The 24,486-nt window shown below is 45.4% G+C and overlaps 1 protein-coding gene and 1 non-coding gene across 6 annotated transcripts in view; both read right to left on the reverse strand.

Moving 5' to 3' along the window:
• Positions 1 to 15,504, reverse strand: part of LOC140428456 (protein-L-isoaspartate O-methyltransferase domain-containing protein 2-like) — a 30,596-nt gene extending 15,092 nt beyond the window's left edge. For 3 of the 5 annotated variants that reach the window (XM_072514933.1, XM_072514936.1, XM_072514937.1), the window contains exons 1-6: positions 15,406 to 15,501; positions 12,514 to 12,548; positions 10,418 to 10,742; positions 9,022 to 9,124; positions 7,767 to 7,938; positions 52 to 175 (exon numbers count right to left, since the gene is read on the reverse strand). In XM_072514933.1, the coding sequence (XP_072371034.1) occupies positions 52 to 175; positions 7,767 to 7,938; positions 9,022 to 9,124; positions 10,418 to 10,724 (706 nt within the window). In that variant the 5' untranslated portion in view covers positions 10,725 to 10,742; positions 12,514 to 12,548; positions 15,406 to 15,501. Of the gene's footprint in view, positions 1 to 51; positions 176 to 7,766; positions 7,939 to 9,021; positions 9,125 to 10,417; positions 10,743 to 12,467; positions 12,549 to 15,405 lie in introns of those variants that run through there. The other 2 variants (XM_072514934.1, XM_072514935.1) reach the window with 2 other exon arrangements.
• Positions 4,884 to 4,955, reverse strand: trnag-ucc (transfer RNA glycine (anticodon UCC)). Its single transcript has one exon. It is a non-coding gene; the product is annotated as a tRNA-Gly (tRNA).
• Positions 15,505 to 24,486: the final 8,982 nt, after the last annotated feature.

Below are 24,486 nucleotides of genomic sequence, written 5' to 3' on the forward strand. Positions count from 1 at the left end.
TCGTTTAGTATACTAAGCTTCTGTTAAAGTAATCATATTAATAAAACTCACGTAATTGGACTGTTCGGACTTTCACAACATCTGTGCTGCAGGGTTGGATTAAAGGAGCAAAGGAGACAGCCAAGATTTTTTCAGTTTCCCAAGTATTTAATCCTGTACGCGTTATTTTAGTGAGCTGCATCAAATAATTCAAAGGAATATTAAGTTGCAAGTAGGAATAACAATTATTAAAACTGGAGTTGACAAAATGCGACACAATCCCAATTATTGAAATGAAATAAATAATAATAATACAATAATAATCTTTATTGTCACAAGTAGGCTTACATTAACATTGCAATGAGGTTACGGTGAAAAGCTGCTGGTCACCACATTCCGACGCCTGTTCGGGTACAGAGAGAGAATTCAGAATATCCAATTCAGCGAACAGCACATATTTCTGGATGTGTGGGGAGGAAACCGGAGCACCCGGAGGAAACCCACACAGACACAGGGAGAATGTGCAGACTCCGCACAGACAGTGACCCAAGCCGGGAATCGAACCTGGGACCCTGGCACTGTGAAGCAACAGTGCTAACCATCTATACATTTATAATATTATTTTACAAAGTTTTACTAACAGATGGAAAAATCTTGGGGAAATGAAGCCCAAATTCCAGGTAAGCGCTCCTGGAAGGTGAAGCTCAGTGCTCGGAGCAATTTCAAAACATTTGAATATTTCATTTGGGACATTGAGCTACATTGTTTTAATGCTATTAAGAATTCCAGTGGCTGCCATAGAGTGAGTGGTTGCACACAGGACACACCGGTTCCAAGGCATGGATTTGAGCTCTTTTTATTCAAAAGCGGGAGAATTGACAGGATAGCTGAAGGTGTGGAGGAGAAGTTCCCCTCTGGGAGTTGCATGTCTGCTGGTTATTAGACCCAGCAGAAGGAGGTTAAAGACATGGCCAAGGAACTGGAACAGACCTCTGGTGCAGTATTGATTGGAAAGATGAGGGGGGTTGTTCGCATGTTGGAAAACCCCCAGATGGAACAGCTGATGGTGTTTATCAGAGAGGAGTTCTGCCAACAAAGAAATGAGATGCAGGAAGACTCAAAGGAACAGTTGCACCCCTGAAAGGCACAGGGGTGGCAGATCCGGGAGACGGAGAGGGTGATGTCTGACCACAGTGATCAGGTGGTGGCATTGGAGGCAGAGATGGGGCTCCTGGGGGATCTTTGCAAGTCATTAAGAGCAAAGACTGAGGAGCAGGAGAATGGATTTAAAAGGCTGAACATGCGTATCATCGGCCTGCCTGTAGGTGTGGAAGGCATGAGTGCCACGAGATACATCTCGAGGATGCTGGCGGCTGAAGGGGCGCTGGACAAGTGAGCGGGGTGTTGGAGGGGACACCGGTGGTGTTAGTGAATGTATATGCACCGAACTGGGACGACGTGGGGTTCGTGAGGGGCTTGCTGGGAGTGATTCCAAACTTGGCCACACATCAGTTGATTATGGAAAGGGACTTTAATTGTGTGCTGGAACTGAGTGCACACAGGTCGAGTCCCAGGTCAATATGAAGGGTGCAGATAGCGAAGGAGCTGGGAGGAATAATGGAAAGGATGGTTATGGTGGACCCATGGAGTTTAGGAACCCAAGTGAGAGGGAGTACTTCTTCTTCTTGCATGTGTTCAAAGTATACTCCAGAATTGATTTTTTTTGTGTGTGGCGAGCCGAGAGGTGATTGTGGGAGTGGTGGGGGCAGCCTATGTGGGAATCGTAATTTCGGACCACATGCCGCACTGGCTGGTAGTTCGACTTAGCTTGAAGGCAGGAATAGAGGCCATGATGGAGGCTAGACTCGGGGCTATTACGATAAGGTGCGGTCGGTGATTAAGTGGAGCTGAACTAAAATGGGGAGGTATCGGTGGCCACATTCTGGGAGGCATGGAAGGTGGTGGTTCGGGGGGGACGATTGTCTCATTCAAGGCGCATGGAGACAGGAAGAGGAGAGAAGAGTGTGGACGATTATTAGATGAGATAGTTGAGGGATAGGTTTAGGTATCTGGGGATCCAGGCAACGGGAGAGTAGGCGATATTACACAAATGGAATTTAACAAAGTTGGTGGAGGAGATAAAGGAGGACTATAGGAGGTGGGATACGCTACATCTGACGCTGACGGGGAGGATCCATGTGGTGAAAATGAATGCCCTGCCAAGGTTCCTATTCATATTCCAGACACTCCAGATCTTTATTTCGAAGGCCTTTATCCAGAAGCAGAACGCAGTGATTTCGGAGTTTATATGGGCGGGGAAGATACCAAGTGTAAAGAGGGCCCTGCTACAGAGGCAGAGAATGGGGTTGGTGTTACTGAACCTGCTGCACTACTATTGGGCAGCGAATGTGGATAAAGTGAGATGGTGGTGGGAAAGGGAGGGTTAGAATGGGTTAGGATGGAGGAAAAATCCTGTAGGAGGTCCAGCCTGAGGGCCATGATAGCGGCGGCGCTACCGCTGGCACTGAAGAGATATACCGAGAGCCCGTTTGTACAGTCCACGATTAGGGTGTGGAACCAGCTGAGGAAGCACTTTAGGGCAGAGGGGATGTCAGTGTTAACATTGTTGTGTGAGAACCATGGGTTCAAGCCGGGGGAGACGGGTGGCATGTACAAGAGGCGGAGAAAGGTGGGGCTGGTGAGTGTGAGGGAATTATATTTGGAAAAGTTCACAAGTCTGGAAGAGCTGCGGGAGAGGGTAGAGCTCCCAAAGGGAAGTGAATTTAGGTATAGACAAGTGAGGGACGTTGCACGGAAGGCATGAAAAGGGTTTCCCAGACTGCCGAAGTATGCCCTCTGAAGTACGCCCTATTGGAACGGGTGCTGCTTCCGGACGTGAAAGGGGAGGGTAGGATTGTGGACATATACAGGTGGCTGGGGGAGCAGGGGGGAGCGCAAGTGGTGAGGATCAAGGAGAAATGGGAGCAGTTGAGGGGGGGGGGGGGGGAAAAGATAGGATGGGGAGTGAGGCACTGCGCACCTCCTCGAGTGCGAGGAAGAGTTTGATACAGTTTAAGGTGATAAACAGGGTGCACATGACTCAGGCGAGGATGAGTGGGTTCATCCAGGGGATGGAAGACAAGTGTGAGAAGTGTGGGCGAGGACCAGCAAACCTCGCGCGTAGGTTCTAGGTGTGAGACGTTGGGGAGATACTGGGCGGGAGTGTTCAGGACGGTAGCAAAGATTGTGCGGGTAGAGGCCGGGCCAGACTCTATGGTGGCGATTTTTGGGGTATCGGAAATGCCGGAGCTGTTGGAGGGGAGGAAGGCTGATGTCGTGGCCTTAGCCTCTCTGGTTGCCCGGCGAAGAACTTTGCCGGAATGGCGGTGAACAACGGTGCTAGGGGTGACGGGCTGACTAAGGGACCTGTACGACATCCTTCGGTTGGAGATGATTAAGTTTGAATTGAGGAGATCAGCGGAGGGCTTTGAGTCACAGTGGGGATTGTTCATGCCATGTTTGAGGAATTGTTCGCCGCACTGGGGTGGGGGGTGGGGTGGGGGGATAAAGGGGGGTACTTGTACAGACTGGAAAATTGTGAGTTGGGGAGAATGTCCCCCAGGTTATTTATGTTTTTGTATTTTGGACTATGCTTGGAATAAAATACATTTAAAAATGCGATTAAAATATTTGATGAATTCCAAAATATTAATTTGTATGCTAATAAGAACACAATGCAAAAGATACAGCACAGGGATGAAGCACCTAGGTACCTGCTATGTCACTTGTTGTAATGAAATCATGAAAGAGGAACAGCAAAGCTGGGACAGAGATCAGACATCTCAGCAACTTTTACTCGGTAACTGGGCAGCACGGTGGCGCAGTGGTAGCACTGCTGTCTCACGGCGCCGAGGTTCCAGCTTCGATCCCTGCTCTGGGTCACTGTCCATGTGGAGTTTGCACATTCTCCCCGTGTTTGCGTGGGTTTCACCCCCCACAACCCAAAGATGTGCAAGGTAGGTGGATTGAACACACTAAATTGCTGCCTTCATTGGAAAAAATGAATTGGGTACTCTAAATTTAAAAAAAAAAACATTTACTCGGTAACAAACGGAACTGAAATTTCCAACATATTCTACAGGTGGTTTTTAACAACGTTTTGGACCCTGATTGCTGACTATTTCTTTCGCAAACATTGCGTACCCACAAAATCCCAGAAAATAAAATAATGGCCACCTCAGTTTCATTATAATTACACTTTTCTTTTTAGAGGGTTTTCACGGAGGTAAACTATCTACTTTAATGGAAATTATTTTGAATTCAATTTCTATGCTATTAGTGCATCAATACTCAAGCTTCATGTGAATTGATCACAATATCTCGACTTATCGAAGGAATACAAAGGGGGAGTACATAACGGAAAATTCAGGTGCATACCCCAGCGAAGGAAGATTGGGAAGGTGAATGATTAGTGGTTTAGTGAGAATGTGACCAAAAGAGCAGGAGGTGGATCTTATCGGCAAGATGAGTTTGGAGGAGAGATAAGAAAGAAGCTAAAGAAAGATACAAGTTGAGGGTAGGGCAGGGAGAAGTAATAATAACCTTTATTGTCACAAGTAGGCTTACATTAACAGTGCAATGAAGTTACTGTGAAAAGCTCCTAGTCTCCACATTCCGGCGCCTGTTCAGGTACACGGAGGGAGAATTCAGAATGTCCAAATTACCTAACAGCACGTCTTTCGGGACTTGTGGGAGGAAACCAGAGCGCCCGTAGGAAACCGAAGCAGACAACGGGAGAACGTACAGACTCCGCACAGACAGTGATCCAAGCCAGGTATCGAACCTGGGACCCTGACGCTGTGAAGCAACAGCGTTAATGACTGTCACCGAAAATAAATTGTCACTGCGATGGCCGGGAATCAAACCCGGGCCAACTTCTTGGAAGGCAGCTATGCTCACCATTATACCACCATCGCTTACTCAGCATTACTTTGGGGTGCTGGTTTACTGGTCCAGTGACAATACCACTACGCTACCGCCTGGGGGAATTCTGGCTTGGTAGGGAAGTGGTGTGGCAGGAACATTCAATGTTATTGACAAATAAGTCCATAAGCTCATCCAAATTGTTTTGAGGGTAGATGGGGCGAGGGTTTAGTTTGATTCTTTCTTTTTTCAATTAGTTTATGGGATGTGGACTTCGTTGGCTAGGCCTGCATTTACTGCCCATCCCTAATTGCCCTTGAGTAGGTGGTGGTGAGCTGCCTTCTTGAACTGCTGCAGTCCCTGAGGTGCAAATACAGCCACAGTGCTGTTAGGGAGGGAATTCCAGGATTTGACCTAGCAATAGTGAAGGAATGACAATATATTTCTAAGTCAGGATGGCAAGTGACTTGGAGGGAAACCTCCAGGCGATGGTGTTCCCAGGCATCTGTTGTTCTTGTCCTTCTAGATGGTCCTGGCCATGGCTTTGGAAGGTGCAGCCTAAGGAACCTTGGTGAGTTCCTGCAGTGCATCTTGTATGTTACATATGGCTTCCACTGTTCGTAAGTGGTGGAGGGATTGAACGTTTGGTGGAAAGGGCAGCAATCAAGCGGGCTGCTTTGTCCTGGATGGTGCTGAGATTCTTGAATATTGTTGGAGCTGCACTCATCGGGAAAGTGGAGAATATTCCATCACACTCCTGACGTGTGCTGAGAAATGGTGGACAAGCTTTGGGGACTCTGGAGGTGGGGATTCCTAACCTTTGACCTGCTCTGGTAGCCACTGTATTTATATGGTTAGTTCAGTTTCTGGTCAATGGTAACCCCCAGTGGGGGATTCAGCAATGGTAATGTTATTGAATTTCAAAGGGGTGATAGTTAGATGGTCTCTTTTTGGAGATGGTCATTGCCTGACACTTGTGTAGCGTGGATGTTACTTGCCACTGGTCAGTCAAGCCTGGATCTTGTCCAGGTCTTGTTGCATTTGGACATGTATCTAAGGAGTCGCGAATGGTTCTGAACAATGTGCAGTCTACAATGATCATCACCACTTCTGACCTCATGATGGAAGGTCACTGATGAAGCAGCTGAAGATGGTGGTGCCTTGGAAACTACCGTGAGAAACTCCTGCAGTGATATTCTGGAGCGGAGATGATTGACATCCAACCAGCACAACCATCTTCCTTTGTGCCAGGTATGACTCAAATCAGTAGCGGGTTTTCCCCGATTCCCATAGACAACAGTTTTGCTAGGGCTCCTTGATGCCTTACATGGTCAAATGGTGCCTTGACATCAAGGGCACTCACTCTTAACTCTGGAGTCAGCTCTTTTGTCCATGCTTGAACCAAGACTGTAATGAGGTCAGGAACTGAGTGACCCTGTCAGAACCCAGACTGAGCATCTGTAAGCAGGTTATTGCTGAGTTAGTGCTGCTGCTGACCCCTTCCAACACTTTACTGATGACCAAGAGTAGACTGCTGGAGCAGCAATTGGCCGGGTTGGATTTGTCCTGTTTTTTGTATGCAGACATACCTGTGCAGTTTTCCACATTGTCGGGTAGATGCCAGTATTTTAGCTGTACTGGACTGGAACAGCTTGGCTAGGGGCACGGCAGGTCCTAGAGTACGTCTTCAGCGCTGTTGCTGGAATATTGTCAGAGCACGCAGCCTTTGCAGCGATCAGTGCAGTCAGCCGTTTCTTGATATAACGCGCAGTGAATTGAATTGGCTGAAGACTGACATCTATGATGCTGGGAATGTTCAGGACCCCAGGGCAATTCCCTCCTGACTGCGTTCCACTGTGCTGCCACCTCTGCTGGGTCTGTTCTGCCAGTGGGACAGGACATACCCAGGAATGGTGATTGTGCCGAATCCACCATCCCCTGAGCCAAGCTGGGACGTTATCTGTATGATTCCGTGAGAATACCTATGTCAGACTGTTGCTTTACTAATTTGTGAGACACCCCTCCTAATTTTGGCACATACCACCAGATGTTCATAAGGAGGACATTGCAGTGTCGACAAGGCTGGGTTTGATGTTGTTGTTTCAGGTGCCTAGGTCAATGCTGGGTAGTCCGTCCGGTTTCATTTCCTTTGTAGCGATTGAATACAACTGAGTGGCTTGCGAGGCCATTTAAGAGTCAACCACATTTTTGTGGGTCTGGCGTCACATGTAGGCCAGACCAGATAAGGACAATAGGTTTCCTTCCCGAAAGGACATTCATAGTAAAGAAAACCTGCTAGGAGATAGCAACACAATCCAGGGTTAGTCTGAGTGGTGAACAGTTTTGGTAGAAGATAATCAGGCTCTTGAGTGCTTACTGTGGTCCAGCTAGATCCGTTTGATTAAACCAGTTGTTTGCTAGATACATTCAAATATGTATTCCTTGAACCTGTAAGAGTGAAAATGGGCCACACCAGGAGAAACAAGCTGCTGGGAAAGAATAAAGCACACCAAAGCATATATTAAGGCGTGAGTGAGATGGAATAGATTAACGGCTGGAGAGGTATCATGAAGAATAGAGAGCCAAAGGTTTAAACAACTGGCAGTTTGAAAGTGCAGTTGTAAGAGACATATAAATTGAGGGGGCGGAAAATAATTTTTCTCCAGGAGCAAATGCAAAAAGTGAGGTTCGAAGAAGATAAGAGTGATGCGATGGGTGAAGGTACAAAAGAGCGATCAGGGATACCTCATCCATGATGCACTTGAAGGGTCACATTAGATGGCATAGTTGAACATGATGATTTATACCTCAAACGCTGAAGGCATATCATTGGTTATCTGAAATTAGTCTGCTTTTAAACTTACCTTCTCTTCCAACGGCATGACGAGGATTCCACCAACTTTAATCAAATTTCTCATGTACTCTTCGTGATCCTTCTGAACTCCTGCCCCACAGTAGACTCGGTCGTACTGATGACTATCTGAAGCAATCTCCAGACAATTACCCACCACAAATGATGGCTCGCAGAATTCAAACCTAAGTTTACAAAATCATACGGAAAGTATGAAGAATAGTTTCTTAGTTCTATAATAAAGATTTATTATAGACCACTATAATAAATCAATAGTTCTTAGATTCACAAGGTGAAGCTCGTCATGTGCTGATTTGTTGGGACTTCTTTGTTCTCCATGCACAAGTCACATGAGTAATGCTGAACTATAATTAAAAGGACACCAAAGTAGGGAGCATAAATGGGGTGTATAACTGCAGGATACACTGGTCACATAAAGGTTATAGGGAGTGGGCAGAGGTGCAAGAAACAAAATTCAGTGAAAAAAGATGGGAAAATATTTTTGGAAAAATAACATGGAATAAAAATAAATCTAAAATGTAAATTCTGAATGGGAAAAACTGAGATCATAGAATGTACATACACAAATCTTCGGACTGTCAATGAAAGAAGTTTTATTTAAAGGCAGTGAATGCAAAAAACAAAGGTATGATGAAAAATATGTAAACAGATGGGTTTTGCTGCTATAAACTTGACGATTTAGGATACTTATCGGTGCATTTCCCTGGTGTGATTACATATGGAAAAAAGACAGCATGTTCAATAGTCTATAGGGAATTCTTCGATTCCAATCTAGGAATACTGCCGATGTCTATACAGGCATAACATGAAATACTGTATAATGAATAATGGATATAGGTTTGCTTGTTCTCAGAATGACCATCACAAAAACACCTCAACATTTTGTAAAAAGCACACAATTGCTTGCACTGTAAAGTTGAGAATTTATATCATGAATCGTAAAAATGGTAGCAATTGTCCAATGACCTTTGTGCTTACATATAAATACTATTTATGTTGAGTGCATAAAGATGCAAGGAGTTGGGAGGAGGACATGGATGGGCATCTTGTGCAATTAACAGGTCGCTCCAAGCACAATATGTAATTTCAACACCACACTGTCTGTAGTCTGCATTTGTGAAATTTTAATTGCTTCTGGCCAAGCAAATTTGGGTTTGATATTTTTTTGCCTGAATGGGAAAGGCCGTGTTTTCTTTGTCAGCCTCCACTCAAACACAAACATTTAGCTCGAGGTCTAGAGTACTCACTTATCAAAGCTGTCACTTGTCTTGATGAAGTTCTCAAGTTTTTGGTTGGCATATTCCACAACATCAACATGTAGTTCTATTCCATGATTTACTCCAAAGGGGCCTGCAAACAAAAGGTTAATAGTTAATGAAAGTAACTGCACCCAGCAGAGGAAATCTAATCTGCATTTAAATTTATAATTGCTAAAGTTGAAAGCACTTAATGATATTTTTTCTCAGGTCAAGCTGACTTAAGATGCTTTAAAATGTATTCCATGATACAAGTTATATCAAATGACGAGACTAGCATAGAAAATAAGGTACAAAATACAACGCACACATGAATTGCATGACTAAAACAATTCCTGTGATAAGTTTTAGAATTAAGAAAATGTATAATTTAAAAACACAATGCAATATGAAAAACTACATACCAGCCATAATACAACCAATTTCAACTTTTAATTGTTTATATTATCATTTTGTTATTTAATCTAACAGCATTTTGATATGCATAGTAAGCAAAAATCCAAGTGGCACAAAGATTACAGCAAAAATTAACACACAGTACTGATTATATTAGGTCTATGTTAAATACTGGTTTTAGGCAAGTTCAAATCATCACCATCCCTGTCTTGCATTTACAAAAAACAGATGTACTTTTGTGATTGTTGGTGCAAAACACCCAAACGTCATGCATTACACAGTACCTACAGTTGACAATATAGGAATGAAAAATTACCATAGATTTGAAGAATAACTTGTTTTTACATCGCAGCGTTAACATAGTAAAGTTCCCAAGGTGCTTCACAGGAATGTTATCAAACAAAATATGACTGAGCCACATAAGAAAACACTTGGACAGATGACCAGCAGCTTGCTCAATGAGGTCAGATCAAGTCTTAAAGAAGAGTGGAGCACAAGAGGTGTTGGGGGGGGGGGGGGGTTTAGGAAGTGAACGCCAGAGCTTAGGGCCAAGGTAACGGAAGGCACACTGCCAATGTTGGAGGGGTTAAAATTGAGGAGGTACAAATAGTTAGAATTGGAGAAGCACAGAGATATTAGTGTTGTAGGGCTGGAGGTGGTAATGGAGATCGGGAGGGGGAAAAGCCATGGGGGCATTTGAATTATAAGCATGTTATCACCAGATCAAGCACAAGAGTGATAGATGAACAGGAACTTGTGTGTGTAAGCATATGAGCAGCAGAGTTTTGAATAAGTTTACGTTGTGCACACGCTTTTATACCCTGCATAAAATGTTAACCATAAACTGCTTAGCGAGATCAATTGTTCCCCTTTAAAGTGTTGTAACAAATTACAGTATGTTTTCTTCATATTGCACATAGCTTTCAAGGTATGTCACTGGACTTAGTGGAAAACTTCAACAAACTGTAACTGTCTTAACTTATTGGCTCACCTAAAATTAAGCCAACCATTGTACTCAAATAGCCAGTGCCACTTCCAAGGTTCAAGAAGGACAATCCCGGCTGTAGGTCCAGTGCTTCCATTACCTCAGAGTAAATGCAGGGTGCAGACAAATGGATATTACCATTTTTCCAAGCCAAGTCTTTATAGGCACTATCTTTGAAAATTTCCAAGTAATAATCAGCGCGATCTATGGCTCGGAAAGCTTGCTCTACCACCTCTGTTCGGATATAGTGTGCTTCTTTTAGATTGTCAATTAAATCATCATTGTCTTCACCAGCACTCACAGCACCTCCCATCTTTCTCAACTGTTAGAACTGCACATTAAAGTTAAGAAACGTGAGATATTATACAAGACAAAGAAGACAGCATCTCATTATTATTCAATGATACACCATTACATGAATGTTAAGAAATAAATTTCTAATAAGCAATATTCATAAATGTAACTACATTTAAATTATAGTCCCATCAAATTACAGGAAGTTACAATTATATAGACAAAAAACTCTGTGACTCTGTTTCCATTAGGAAGCAGACATGAAGGTTTTACTGTACCATGTGAAACATTTTAACCTGTATATGAATTCTAGTAAAACAGAATAGTGGCAAGCAGGTTAAAATATTTTGCTGTATTCTTACATTATATTATCTGCTATGCTAACTTAAAATTCATATTACCAAAATTTACAGTTTTTAACACTCTCATAAGGCAGGCTTTAGACAACCTTCTTTAATAATAATAATCATTATTATTGTCACAAGTAGACTTACATTAACATTGCAATTAAGTTACTGTGAAAATCCCCTAGTCTCCACATTCCGGCACCTGTTTGGGTACACAGAGGGAGAATTCAGAATGTCCAAATTACCTAACAGCACGTCTTTCAGGACGTGTGGGAGGAAACGGAGTACCCGGAGGAAACCCAGGCAGACACTGGGAGAATGTGCAAACTCCGTACAGACAGTGACCCAAGCGGGAATCAGAACCTGGGACCCTGATGCCGTGAAGCAATGGTGCTAACCACTGTGCTTTACATCTAGTTCTTAAGAGACTGATTATATTTACAGCTGATTGCCAGCAAATTGAAATCTAGAGCCACTAAATGGCTTAAAACTGCACTATTGTGAATGCTGCCATAGCTGGAAACATATCAGTGTCAAGAAATATCTCAGAATGCTTGCTATTGTCATAAATAACCCACATATTTTGGATACTGCAATTTTCAAACTATTTAGAATATGTAAACCGGGTTTTTGATTAACATTAGAAATGGAAGCAGTTTTTTTGGGGTGTATCTTCGCGCACTATTTTTCCCTTTAGAGATTAGTGGGAAAGTGGTGGAAGGATTTCCCAGCTGATTATCAGCCTTTTGAACTGCATTATGGATGCTCCTTCCACCAACAAGTCCTGGCGGTGGACTTGAAACTATAGCTTCTTGTCCACGGGTAGGGACTCTACCACTGTGCACCACTGTGCCACAGACCTCCATTCATGGAAAGCAGTGCTCTTGAAATGCAAATATTTCCCCAAACTGCTTCATATTCATAAAGTATAAGTGATAGCTGTAAAAATAGATTGATAACCTATGATCTAGCAATGGATCAACTATCAGCACCAGAGAACCCATTGTCACTGACCCACGATTCCCATCTTACATAACCTCACCAGTAATGCAACTCAGTTTTTTTTGTACCACAGGATTTACATAGGCAAGTACCATCTTTTATTTTAATAACTAATGTCCCTGGTCTATTATATTTGTTTTGCTGTTTTGACTGCTACTTACAGCAGCAGATAATATACTTCAAACTATAATTTCTGCTGCTGAGCAGTTTAACGGGCAAGAACACCACTCAATGCAGTAATACTCCATATAAAAACAGAGGATCTTAGGTTCAATTCCCACTATACGCAGAGTCAGCAGGCCTCAAGAAATGGGAGAAAATTGGCCAGGGCTTCAGCTCTTGTTTATTATTCAGTGACCCCCCAACTAGAAAGTTGTGGGTTTGTTCAACAGCATCAGGCTAAACTATGATACCTTTCACAGACAAACACCTGCCAATACTTGCTGTTTCAGTTCACACCTGAATGTGCTCGTGGGACAACACCAGTCAGTTCCCTTGAGGAGAAAGGACAAAATTAAAAATAGAAATGCTGTGTCGACTAAAATAGACATACAGAGGCTGAAGCAGTTCTACTTGTAACTTTTGTTTAGATTGTTGCTAGTCGGTCAGTCGCCATACCAAGCTGGCCGTAGAAGAAAAGAAGCTGCCACAGCACTCTCCTTTCCTCCAGCTCATGTCGGTGACTCGTCCATTCAGATCAGGGTCTTCTAAAACACATTCTTGCCATGTTCCTTGTGGTAATTTTCCAACCAAACTCATTCTGTCAACTTGCAAAAATACTGATCTTTAGCCATATGACTGACATTGTCTGCTCAATGCTTTATTGTAAGAATATGGTCTGTTACTTCATCATTTCACTTCAGTATTGGCCACTCAGATTTCCTGGCTTATACCCAACATCTTCCTTCCACACTATGTCTCTAATGTTTGTTCTGTCACATTGTTGCTAAAATACTACAAGTCACATTGTACTATTTCAGCTCATCCATACTCTATTTCTGCATTATTTCTTGTGTTTATTTTCAACAACCTATCTACACAGGGGCCTGGTTAGTTTAAATATTTAATCTGATCCAGCAGCAATGAAAAATAAAGTAACAGCATTCTTGATAAACAAATCAATCCAAAAAGCTTTCAACACAGGATAACTTCCAAGCAAGTAGATGGTCACATTACAAACAACTGAAATATTTACACCCAGTTTCACTTGTGCCTGCCAAAACATTACAAAAAACTGCAGGACGGTTTGCCACGTAATTGGGACTTGGGAATAACCTGCGAAGAATCACGTGAAGGCTCCGGTTTCTTCCCACAGTCCAAAGATGTGCAGGTTAAGTGGATTGGCCATGATAAATTGCCCCTTAATATCTAACGGTTAGGTGGGGTTACAGGGATAGGGCAGGGGAATGAGCCTCAGTGCTGACTCGATGGGTCGAATGGCCTCCTTTTGCACTGCAGGAATTGTAAGTCATGAACAGTGCAATACTCAGCACATGGAATGGAACATCTTAAATTTTAGAAGTATATCAAATCAGTTGGAAGCAAATATTTGAAATGTATGATCTGATATGCCAGTAAGCTGACTTAAAGGCTGGCTATCTTCTCCATTTTAACTGGTTATGTAATTTACACCATTATTTGTTGGAGTAGAAAACAATTAACGACCCTCTCTGCCCCACCCCCTCTGACCTGGCACCCATCTCCTCTCCCCCCAACCATCCCTCAACATCAATGTACCTGAAACTTATGCAAGTCACCCAGTCCCAGGCCATTGGAGGATATGCAAGAATGGTTCAATCACAATTTGTCTACCTGAATATGCCAATCACCAAGCATCCATTTGTATCTGCATCCGCACATTTACACCATAATTAAGATCACATTCACCAAGGCAGTGGGAAGTGATAAAAAGGTACTAATCTCTCCTACTAAAATAAACCACTGTCAGGTATTTCTACTGAAGCTAAGTTCCATGCGACTGGCCGAAAAAGTCACCAACAGAAAAGCTTTAATCCGTCAACTGCTAAACTATTCAGTCAGCAACACAAACAAAGGCTTTTAGCAAAGACTATATAGCCTTCTGAAGTTACTAGGAATCTTTTAGTTACATGGCTCAAAACTTGGATTGCTTTCATTTTCAAACAAAAGGAGCTTTATGGCAGTTTATGAGCAAATTAGGTGGAAACTAACAGGCTTGGATTCTGTTGATTCTGTTTTGCTTAGGTTTGCAACTATTATGCTACACACCGGAATGCAGATTTCAGCAACTTTAAAGCCATCCTGACCTCAAAACTGCAGTATCAGGATGTAAGCCTCAACATCGTATTTGACTTCCGCACATAACCCTCTATACAAAGAAATATATGGGCCAGAATAACCTTCAGTGTAACAGTATTAAAGTCACGATTAAATACTTATTTATATCAGCAGCTAAAACCACATCACGTGAATGAGAAAATCAAATACAGGAGTCTCTGTAATACTGCTCATTCTTTTTTCTGAAGTGTGTTCTGCTTTTGCCTTTACTTTTTCTTGAACTAGAAAGCTACATGAAAAATATCCACAGCACTCCGATTCCCAACATTGACATTACATTATACAACACAGGACAGTACAGAAACCGAAAAGACTCTGCTGTCTATCCAGTCAGTCCCAAAATCAGTACTTTCAAACCATTCACCTGCTCAAATGACAATTAAGTCTCTTTTAAAACGTTGTACAAGATGTATGTGCCTCCAGGGACAATGCCATCCTCCACTTTCATCACCATGTGGGGCAAGTGGCTAAATCTAAATACCTGATACAGCTCCTTTCTCCTGAAGTTGGCTCCAAGATCTACAGTTCGTGGCCATCTCAAAACATACCACTGAGGCCAATTTACTTAAGAACTGTTTTAAGTAACCAACACCAGGTTGGTCAACCTCACCAGACAGCTAAGACGCCTACAACGCCACAATCAAGTTTGGTGAATCCCTTTTCTGGACTGTCTTCAATCAGGATATTTTTGCTCTCCCAGGGTACAGTTCGTAAATGATTCTAACCCCCATGCTGTTGTCAATGTGATGATGATGTTGTTATTGTTGCAGTCTACCCGCTGTTCTCTGTCTGGCCTGCCGGTGGCGCTGCGTCTCGCTTGTCTCGAGCCTGCCTCTATAACACCCCCCTCCCCCCCCGCGCGACACAGCCGGGGCCGCCGCAACGACATTTCATTCTCTCCACCCTCCTCTCCCCCTCCCGGAGCCGGGGGCCGTCAAGGTTTTAAATCCTCCTTTTGTTTATTGTCACCATCATTTACTCTTCGTGTCGCATCGCGTTTGCTGAGCAGAGGGCGGGCGCAGGGTCGCCGCTTACCGAGTCGCGCTGTCTGAGCTGTGTTTTTGTCAAACTGCCGTTCGGCACTCCGCTCACTTCACCATGTAAACACTAAGCGGTGACGCTGCCGGAAGTGCGTCAGGCGCATGCAAATCGCATGCAAATGAACACGGGGGGTTCGCCTGCGCAGTGCGGCCCGGCCAGAAGAGCAGGCTGCTTGATGGACAATGTGACTTGTTGGACTGTGTGTGCCCTCCTCAACCACACAAAGCTATCAGACCCTGGGAGTCAATTTACCCCAAGGGACATTTAAATATTTCCAATGTTATTTCTGACATATTTCACCCTGTTGAGATAGAAAGCAACTTGCATTGCTTTTCACAACTTTTGATTGAGGGGGGCCCTGGGATTTTTACTCATGCTTTTTCTGTGATATTTTCTGCAGTTCGGTTAGGTTATATTCAGGGCTCGTTAATATTTGGCAACTGAATAAATGGTGCGTATTACATGATTTTATAGGATTTTTTTCAACAGGTTTTTATGGCACTGGTTATCTCATTTATTAACATTGTATTTACAAGCTTCTGGTGCGTTTGTATCAATGATATGTTCATACAAATCTAAATGCTAATAACCCAGATTATGGTCTCCCCCTTATGAAAACAGTGAAGGACGTATAATTTTATAGTAACCACATGTGTTGGTGAATATGCAAGTCGGTATGTGATAGACATTGTCTACCACAAATAGCCATGACATTCCTGGTGAGTTCTCCCATTGATCCCTCTGACACTGCTGCTCCCAGAGCCTGCACACATACTGGCACAAGTCCTTCAAAGTTTCTTTAATTTCAGTCATCATTGTCATCTACCGGGTGCCAGTGATTTCCTGCAATTCTTCAAGTGAATCTTCAGTGTGCCCTCGTTGTCAGTCCCACTTTCTTTTTCTATCTACCAGTTAACCAGAAGGGTGACACGCAAATTTGTGAAGCGTTCCATATTTTCTTTGTGGGGGGGGGTTGGTTAGCTCTGTTGGCTGGATGGTTGGTTCGTGATGCAGAGCGACGCCAACGGCACGGGTTCAATTCCCATAGTGGCTGAGTCTATTCATGAAGGCCTCACCTCAACCTTGCCCCTGGGGTGACCCTCAGGTTAAATTACCACCAGTCAGCTCTCTCGCAAAGGGGAGAGCAGCCTATGGTCCTCTGGTGCTGTGGCAACATTTTTTAAAATTCAGAAACCAGCTCATTTGTATTTGTTATTTGTACATCCTAATGTGGCTGAGTGTTATTGCTGCATGCATATTCCAGCACTACATTGTTTGTGATCTTGTCCTACTATGGTAGCACAGTGGTTAGCACTGTTGCTTCACAGCGCCAGGGGCCCATGTTCAATTCCTGGCTTGGGCCACTGTCTGTGCGGAGTCTGCACGTTCTCCCTGTGTTTGCGTGGTTTTCCTCCGGGTGCTTCGGTGGCCTCCCACAAGTCCCAAATGACGTGCTTGTTAGGTGAATTGGATAATCTCAATTCTCCCTCAGTGTACCCGAACAGGTGCCGGAGTGTGGTGACCAGGGAATGTTCACAGTAACTTCATGTAAGCCTACTTGTGATACTAATAAAGATTATTCTAAAACAAAGTAAGGTAAGAAGATGTCCAATAAAACCTTGCTAGCTGTGGCGTATGCTTGGACAAAAGTGTCCATGTTATGTAAAAGCAACTTCATAATAAACCTTCAGTTCAGTGGCAAACAGAGAAGGGAGAGAATTCACAGGCCCTTGTGCTTCTCTTGTTTCCAGGCCACCTATTTCCCCCCCTCCCCCCCTCCAGTCACTTCACATCCCTCGAGTTCTCGGAATTGGAAACCATAGTCACAATGGGGTTAACCTGTTTCACATAGGTTTAGAAAAACTTACTGGATTTCTTGCTCTATGCCTTTTATACATAAAGCCCATTGAAAGCTCAGGTTTCAGCATGACAAACTTTACAACCATGGCTATGTTAGCCAATTGCACACAAATTTGGCCATTCATATTATGCAACCTACATATTATGGATCCTACAGCATGACCTGGACAGGTTGGGCGAGTGGGCAAATCAATGGCAGCAGATGCAGTATAATTTGGATAAGTGTGAGGTTATTCACTTTGAAAGCAAAAATAGGAAGACAGATTACTCCCTGAATGGTTGTAAATTGGGAGAGGGGAGTGTGCAGCGGGACCTGGGTGTCCTTGCGCACCAGTCGCTGAAGGTAAGCATGCAGGTGCAGCAGGCGGTAAAGGCCAATGGTAAGTTGGCCTTCATTGCGAGAGGTTTCGAGTACAGGAGCAGGGATGTGTTGCTGCAATTGTACAGGGCCTTGGTGAAGCCACACCTAGAATAGTGTGTGCAGATTTGTTCTCCTTTTCTGAGGAAGGATGTTCTTGCTCTCGAGGGAGTGCAGCGAAGTTTACCAGACTGATTCCAGGGATAGCGGGACTGTTATATGAGGAGAGATTGACTAGGTTAGGATCGTTCTCGCTGGAGTTCAGAAGAATGAGGGGGGATCCCATAGAGACTTACAAAATTCTAACACGACTCGACAGGGTAGATGCAGGGAAGATGTTCCCAAAGATGGGTGTGCACAGAACCAGGGGTCACAGTCTGAGGATTCAAGGTAAACCATTTCAGACAGAGATGAGGAGACATTTCTTCACCCAAAGTCTGGTGAGCCTGTGGAATTCATTACCACAGGCAGTAGTTGATGCTAAAACATTGAATATATTAACGAGGCGGCTAGATCTAGCACTTGGGGAGAATGGAATCAAAGACAATGGGGGGGGAAACAGGTTAGGCTATTGAGGTGGATGATCAGCCATGATCATGTTAAATGGCGGAGCAGGCTCCTATCTTCAATGTATCTATGTAACCAGTTTCCGCTTTGAACCGGGCCTTATGCAACATCTGGACAGCAACATTCAAAAGACTGGAGCCTCACAAGCACCTCCAACAACTGTCCAATGTATAAACGAGAATATCTTGAACTCAGAGTGACATATTCTATTGATGCATGACTTCTGGTTTCACTTCCAAATTTAAAAATCGCAAACTCTTTAATAAATTAGCACCAACCAACTCAGTTGCAATAATGTGGTATTCCTATTCACACACATGGGTTTCACAGTGGTTAGAACAGTTGCTTCACAGTGCCAGGGTACCAGGTTCGATTCCCGCTTGGGTCACTGTGCGGAGTCTGCACGTTCTCTCCGCGTGTGCGTGGGTTTCCTCCAGGTGCTCCGGTTTCCTCCCACAAGTCCCAAAATTTGTGCTTGTTCGGTGAATTGGACATTCTGAATTCTCCCTCAATATATCCGAACAGGCGCAGGATTGTGGCGACAATAATAAAGATTATTAAGAGCAGCACGGTGGTGCAGTGGTTAGCAGTGCTGCCTCACGGCGCCAAGGTGCCACATTTGATCCTGGCCCTGGGTCACTGTCCGTGTGGAGTTTACACAATGTCCCCGTGTTTGCGTGGGTTTTGCCCCTGCAACCCAAAGATGTGCAAGTAGGTGGATTGGTCACGCTAAATTGGCCCTTTATTGGAAAAAATGAATTGGGTACTCTAAATTTATTTTAAAAAATAAAGATTATTATTAACAGCAAAATTAAACTTTCCATTGAGTGAAACATAATTTCCCATTTGATTTATTTATTTGAAAGTATTTTCATTCAAATGTTTGATACTTTCACATTTTCAAACACACAACACAGCAAAGAAAAACAACAAACATCCAACACCCCTCCAGTAACCTCAACCAATCACCCTTCTTTGTCTCCCCCATCCCTTAACGGCTGACGGTAACCAGCTCCTTGAAATGTAGTACAAACCAACCCCATCTCTTGTGGAACCCCTCACTTGCCCCCCTCAAAGCAAATTTCATCTTTTCCACATACAAAAACTCCATCAGATCCCCCAGCCACACCAAGGCACAGGGTAGAGTGACAGATCTCCACCCCAACAAGACCCGCCTGCGAGCGATCACAGAGGTGAAAGCTAAAACATCTGCCTCTGTTCCCATCTGCAGCTCCGGCAAGTCCGACATCCCAAATATGGCCCCCATGCAAGACCGGACACCCTCCAAAATCTCTCCAACTTAGGGCAGGAGCAGGACATACGCGTGTGATCGGCCGAGTCCCTCCCACACTGCTCACGAGTATCCTCCATGCCTTCAAACAATCAGCATCAGGTGCGCTCTATATACTACCTTTAGATGTTTCGACCCCAGCCTCACGCAAGAGGTTGAGGCATTCACCCTCCGCAGCTCCTCACACCACATCCCCTCCTCCAGCACCATCCCCAGCTCCCCCTCTCACTTGGCTTTAACCCCCTCCTGAGATGCCATATCGTTCTCCAAAATCCTCCCATTGATTGCCAAGATGGCCCCCTCCTCCAGCCCCATCACCGACAGCACCCCTTCCAACAATGAGGAGGATGGTGATAATTTCCCATTTAAAATTGAAAATAACCACATATGCAAATGGTCAGCACGGAGCATATAATAAGGGAGCAAAATAAAGCAGATGCTGAAAATCTGAACTGTAAAGAGAAAATGCTGGAAATATTCTGCAGCCGGGAATCCTCAGAGCAGGTCTTGGACCAGCAGAGTTTAAGAATGAGAGGGAAGAGGTGGGTTTAAGGGAGGGAGAGAGTAGGAAGATGGGTTTCAAACTTAGGGGAACCGCCCTGTGATCGGCAAAGAGCAGCCCCCAAGGAACGACCCCCGCACTTTCTTCCCACCTTTTAAACAGGAAAATGAAAAAAACGGGCTGTCCATTTCCACCCAACTGCTCATGCCAAACATTTTATGGCGTGGGCTGCATATTATCAGGGCCAATTGGTTCAATAACAAGCCTATTTCTCTTTAGTGACAAAGGTTTTGTTAGCAACGCTGATTTGCACTTTTTAATGTCAATTTTTTATTAAGTAGTCTTTCTTAAATTATCAATTTATTGCTCTGACTTTTTTTTTGTTCAGCAAGCTGTTCCTGGTTTCTTCATAAATTAACTTTTTTATCATGTTTAATGTTGTCCAACCAAATCTCATGTAGCTGCTGCTGGGTTTCTTGCTGAAAGGGGAATGAAAGGCTCACAAGAAGTCCGATTGCTTTTTGGAGGGCTACCAAAATGTGGTGTTTGTCTCCTTTATGGGGTGATCTATTGAGAAGATCATGTGACTGTTATAACCTGCCTGCTTACCATTGGCTGGGGACTAATGACAATCCCACAATCCTGTGGGAGTATGAGCTTCCCCAATGAGGGGGGTGGAGAAATCATTAGCAGACTCCCTGTATAAATAAAGCTGGCCAGTTTGGAACCAGCAGGAAGGAGTAAGCAGCTTGCTGCGTATATATGTTATTGTAAATAAATGTTATTTTGTTGTATCCTTGAAACTCGTGCTGGATTCTTCATGGCCCTCACAAAACTGGTGACGAGGGTTAAAGTGAATAGCTGTTTACACTGCTGAAGCCACCTCCCTGGATTTTTGTTGGATACAGGTTGGATGTTGTTTTCTATTATACCATGCCTCTGTTCGGATGTTTGGATGTTTTTGATGCTGCGCTGGAAAGCTGGAACCAGTATGCACAACGGATGCGTTACTATTTCCGGGCAAACAATATCACCGAAAACAAGCGCCAGGTGGTCATATTGCTCACCGCCTGCGGCCCGCATATGTTTGGGGTGATTAGGAGCCTTACGTACCCAGCTGTGCCGGACACCAAAACGTTTGATGAACTTGTGAATTTAGTGGGGCAGCATTTTAACCCAACCCCGTCCAGATAGTCCAACATTACCGCTGAGAGGACCCCAGGAGAATCCCTTGCCGATTTTCTATCCAGGCTATGCAGGATTGCGGAGTACTGTGACGATGGTGAGACTTGTCAGAAATGTTACGTGACCATTTGGTTTGCGGTATTAACAATGCAGCCACCCAGAGAAAGTTGTTAGCTCAGCCAACATTGACTTTTCAACAGGCCATTCAAATAGTATTGTCCCGAGAGTGCGCAGAACGAGGGGTGCAGGAGATACAGGGAATGGAAGTGCATGCCTTGGGGCGCAACCCCTTCCGTCCGAAAACGTCCCCCCGCACTCCTGTGGTACCTTGCGCGAGACGACATCCGGATCGACGCCAGTGGCCGTCGGACATTTCTCCCCGAAGGGAGTCTTCTCCAGAACCAATGGATGAGGAGCCATGTCCGTGTCAGACTTGTAGGCGCCGACCCCGTCGCGGGCGCCGGTCCTGGGGGCGCCAGAGGCGCCGTCGTTCCGACCGAAACTGGGACCAGCCCAGGGGCCGTACCTTCCATGTGGATGAACCTGCGGAGACTACTCCTGAGGACGTGGAGACGGAGGATGACTGCCTGTAGCTGCATTGTGTGGCAGCTCCCCGTGTGGCCCCCATTAAGGTGACAGTATGGGTCAATGGTCACCCGCTTGAGATGGAATTGGACACTGGCGCAGCGGTCTCCGTGATCGCCCAGAGGACATTCGACCGCATCAAGCAGGGTATGCAGACCCTTACATTAACCGACTCACAGGCCAGGTTGGCCACCTACACGGGGGAACCATTGGACATTGCAGGAACTACGATGACCCCTGTTGTTTATGGACGCCAGGAGGGGCGTTTCCAACTTATCGTAGTGCGCGGCCATGGGCCCAGCCTGTTGGGTCGGGACTGGTTGCGCCATTTGCGGTTGCAATGGCAGCACATCCTCCAAACAGTTTCTGGAGGGTTGACTGAGGTGCAAGGACGATACCCAGATGTATTCCAGCCCGGTTTGGGGAAAATAAAAGGGGCCGTAGCCCGTATCCAAGTCGAACCAGGAGCCACGCCGTGCTATTTCCGGGCACGCCCGGTGCCTTACGCCTTGCTCGAGAAGGTAGAAGGGGAGCTCACTCATTTGGAAACATTGGGTATTATCAGGCCCGTCCGTTTCGCTGACTGGGCAGCACCAATTGTACCTGTAATGAAGCCAAATGCCACAGTTTGCTTGTGTGGCAACTATAAACTTACAGTGAATACGGCTTCCCGACTCGACCGATATCCAATGACTCGCATAGAGGATCCCTACGCAAAGCTTGCAAGTGGACTCTCGTTCACAAAATTAGATATGAGTCACTCCTACCTACAGTTGGAGCTGGACCCTGCCTGCCGACCATATGTAACGATTAATACACACCGGGGCCTGTATGAATATACACGTTTGCCCTTTGGAGTATCCTCTGCCTGAACTATTTTTCAACGCGCTATGGAGGGCATTTTGAGAGGTTTACCGTGTGTCGCTGTCTACCTACATGACGTTTTGATCACAGGGACGTCGGAGCAGGAACATTTGGAACATCTGGAGGCTGTCCTTAGACGCTTTTTGGAGGCTGGAGGCCGTTTACGTCGCACAAAGTGCGTCTTTCAGACGAAGGAAGTAGTCTACTTGGGTTATCGGGTGGACCGCGAACGTTTGCACCCCGTCGCAGAGAAGGTGCGCGCGATTCAACAGGCCCCCGCCCCGATAACACTTCGCATCTTCGTTCTTTTCTCGGCCTCGTCAACTATTACGGGAAGTTCCTCCCCAATCTGGCAAATACGCTGGCCCCGTTGCATCTTCTGCTAAAGAAAAATCACACCTGGGCTTGGGGTCAGCCGCAAGAAACCGCTTTCAGGCAGGTAAAACAACAATTGTCGTCGTCTGGGTTACTAACCCACTATGATCCTGGAAAGTCTTTGCTCGTCACATGTGATGCATCCCCGTATGGTGTTGGGGCCGTCCTGTCCCACAAGATGGAGAACGGGGCCGAGCGGCCGATAGCTTTCGCCGCCCGCACATTGACTGCAGCGGGAAAAAAAGTACGCGCAGATCGAGAAGGAGGGCCTGGAAGTGGTCTTTGACGTGAAACGTTTCCACCAATACGTGTATGGCCGCCACTTCACTATCGTGACTAATCATAAGCCTCTGCTGGGACTTTTCAGAGAGGATAAGCCAATACCGCCCATTGCTTCCGCACGGATTCAGCGCTGGGCTTTGTTGCTCGCTGCATACGAGTATTCTCTGGAGCACAAACCAGGAACGCAGATAGCGAATCCCGACACACTGAGCCGATTGCCTTTATCGACCGGCCCCATGTCGACCCCCACGACCGGTGAGGTGGTTGCAACGCTAAATTTTATGGACACCTTGCCTGTCACGGCATCACAGATCCGTGAGTGGACCCAGACGGTGCCAGTCTTGTCAAAGGTTCGACACATAGTCCTGGATGCGGGCAGCCTAGACCGCTCCCAGGCGAGTTGCGGGCATTTTCCTCCAAGCTGTCAGAATTCAGCGTGGAAGACGGTCTCCTCTTGTGGGGGACGCGTGTGATTGTCCCGGAGAAAGGCCAGGAGCTGATACTAACAGACTTGCACAATGGGCATCCAGGTGTGACAAATGAAAATGTTGGCCCGGAGTTATGTCTGGTGGCCAGGCCTCGACGCCGACATTGAGAAGGTGGCCCAAAACTGCTCCATTTGTCAGGAGCATCAGAAGCTTCCGCCGGCCGCGCCCCTACATCACTGGGAATGGCCAGGGCGGCCTTTGGCGCGCTTGCATGCGGATTTCGCCGGCCCTTGTCAAGGATCCATGTTCCTTTCATTAATCGACGCCCAGTCTAAATGGCTAGAGGTGCATAAGATGCTAGGCACAACGTCCTGCGCAACAATTGAGAAGATGCGTTTATCTTTTAGTACACATGGCCTCCCCGAGGTGTTGGTCACGGATAATGGCACTCCATTCACCAGTGAGGAGTTTGCGAGGTTCATGAAGATGAACGGCATACGCCATATCTGCACTGCCCCTTACCACCCGGCTTCAAATGGGTCGGCGGAGCGCGCAGTGCAGACATTCAAACGAGGCCCAAAAGCCGTCTTCCGGTCAATGGACACGAGACTGGCTTGCTTTTTGTTTTCGTATAGGACCACCCCCCATGCGGTGACTGGGGTAGCTCCCGCAGAACTCCTAATGGGCCGGAGACTTCGCACCCGCAGTTTGCGCCCGGTGACCCAGTGTTCGCTCACAATTTTGCTGGTGGTGCCCAGTGGGTCCCTGGCGTAATCTA

This window comes from Scyliorhinus torazame, chromosome 8, assembly GCF_047496885.1.
Source record: "Scyliorhinus torazame isolate Kashiwa2021f chromosome 8, sScyTor2.1, whole genome shotgun sequence".
Lineage (NCBI taxonomy): Eukaryota > Metazoa > Chordata > Chondrichthyes > Carcharhiniformes > Scyliorhinidae > Scyliorhinus > Scyliorhinus torazame.